General features: G+C 29.9%; 1 protein-coding gene across 1 annotated transcript; it reads left to right on the forward strand.

Moving 5' to 3' along the window:
* The first annotated feature begins 1409 nt into the window (after positions 1–1409).
* LOC141672135 (uncharacterized) lies at positions 1410–2134 on the forward strand. Its single transcript, XM_074478637.1, has one exon. The coding sequence runs from the start codon at positions 1563–1565 to the stop codon at positions 1833–1835; it is 273 nt and encodes a 90-aa protein (XP_074334738.1). The 5' UTR covers positions 1410–1562; the 3' UTR covers positions 1836–2134.
* The last annotated feature ends 312 nt before the right edge of the window (positions 2135–2446 follow it).

Consider the following 2446-nt stretch of genomic DNA (forward strand, 5'->3'; position numbering starts at 1 on the left):
CATGGATTGTATAGATTATATAGAATCCTCGCTACTAAATAGCGTTATTAGTAATAATAAAACACTACCTTATAATTTGTATGATGCACATTTATTTTTATTTATTTTTATGATTATGTTGTGTAAATGATAATTTTAAGATGTAACGGACGAACATTATTGAGTTATATGACCAAATTATAAAGTGATCAAACTATGAATAGACTACTAACAAAACTTGAAACGTCTCATTTTTATAAAATAATATAAATTCGAAATTTCGTAGGTATAAATAATTTTCCTTTAAATTTTAGATTAGACTAGAAAATAATCATCCTCATTCCCATTTATGAACTATCTCTATCTCTGAGGCTGCATTCGGACCGGAGCGAAAATCGAATTTTATCAAAATTACGGATTGAGAACCAGACCGGCTCTATCTGGTCTTGAGATTAGATCGGATCGAAAAAATCTAGATTGGGTTGGGACCGGAACTGACCTGTTTTGGACCCGTTTAATTAATATTTATATAATTTAATTTTGTTTGTTCTTTTAAATTTATACACATAAAAACATGTTGTTACTTTGTACGACAAAAAAATGAATAAAAGTAAAAACATATCTTATTATTTTAAAAGGAAATTATTAAATTTTAAATGAATATTAATATTTTATCACATGAAGTACAAAATTTGGTAATTCAGAGTGTACTGTCAATTTATTTTATTATATTAATTTATTACCTATTAATTATGATTATTAAAATATGATATGAGTAAATGTTTAATATATATATATATATATTTAGGGAGATGACCTTTTATAACATAAACTATAGGTAAAATAATTTTATACATGAATTCGAGTCCATTTAAATTTGAACCAAATTTTCAGATCTTGGATCAAATCAAATTAAAAATCAAAATTTTTCAATTTTAAGGATTGAGAATCGAAAGAGTTATGTTTGATCCATGATCTTGGACCGGTAGTCTCGGCGTCCAAAATTGTGTCCGGGCCTAACTGTTTCTATAGTTCAAAAACATCGCCCCCGTTAAAGTATATTAAGTGTTTTTTCTAAACATAAAAATAATATATACTTTTAACAATTATTAGTATTTTATTAAAAAAATATCTTATAAATTTATGTGGTTGAAGTTTAGGAAATTGACAGACAAAAAGCTAACCTTCTAATACGTTTACTCCAATTGGACTGATTTCGGGTCCAAAACACTTAAATTATCACAATACAAACTGTCCTACACAACTTTATTAACAAAAAAAATAACAACAAATAATAATACTAAGGCAACGGTAATAAAATGAAACACAAACTCGTTATAGTTTCGGTCTCGTATCCCACTTGTCCCACTCCATGAATTCTCCTGAACGGTTACACAATCTCTGCAAATAGCAAATCCCAAAAGTCACCCCCCATTACTTTTCCACGTTCATTCTCCTTTATTGACTTGGCATCTTAACGCGGAACAGTTAATACTTATTCTCGTTTTACATAATAAATAAATAACGTTACCATACTCTCTTCATTCACTCCAAAACCTACAAAATTATATTTAGAGAGAGTTATGGAGAACAATGTTGGGAAAGAAGGGAGTGTTAGTTTGATGCATTTTCTTAAGAGGGTTGGGAAGAAGAGTGGTGGCTCGTTTAGGAGATTTGGACGCTGGAAGAAACGATGGATGTTTTCTAAGTCGTCGTCGTCTTCATCGAGTTCGTATTCGAGGTTGCCTAGTTGGTTTGTGAATGATTTTTTGTTTAAGATTGTTTCGGTTTTTGAAGGAGTTGTTTTGGTGTCTACGCTCTGTTTTTTCTTCCTCTGCTGCGGATGCCACTTTTGATTTATTTGCCGTGCATGTTGATTTTATGATACAATGAATCGGAATTAAGAGAGATAAGAATCAAGAATGAGAAGAAGGTTATGAGGGGAGAAAGAGAATGAAGGAAAAAAAACATTGTTTCTTTGTTTTTCTGGGGATGAAGGGGTTTGTAAATTGATGTATTTGCTTTAATTCGGAATTATGGTTTTAATTACTTGTTGCCGGATTAACTTAGCTAATGGCTACTTGATGTATGTAGATTCTAATGGTGAAATTAACATTGGTTTCTAGTTCAATAAAATTTTATTTGTTCTTTTTAAGTACATGTTCTGCTGTAAGTGCTTTGCTCTGGTGAATTCCAGGTGATTGATCTTAGTTTCTTCTACATATTCTCCGAAATCTTACTTGACAGTCTGAATCCCAGTTCTTATATTTTAATTTTTTATTGAAAATATAAGATACTAAATTGTTCTTATATTTTAAATTTTTATTGAAAATATAAGATACTAAATTTGAAAACACATGTTACTGAGACGTAATGTTAAAGTGTGCGTATATTTCATCTTCCCGACTTTTTTATGTGAGTAATATGTTCTATACTCTACTTCCGAGTGGAGTTGTAGGTACTGAGT

The sequence above is a fragment of the Apium graveolens genome, chromosome 7 (assembly GCF_009905375.1).
Source record: "Apium graveolens cultivar Ventura chromosome 7, ASM990537v1, whole genome shotgun sequence".
Classification (NCBI taxonomy): domain Eukaryota; kingdom Viridiplantae; phylum Streptophyta; class Magnoliopsida; order Apiales; family Apiaceae; genus Apium; species Apium graveolens.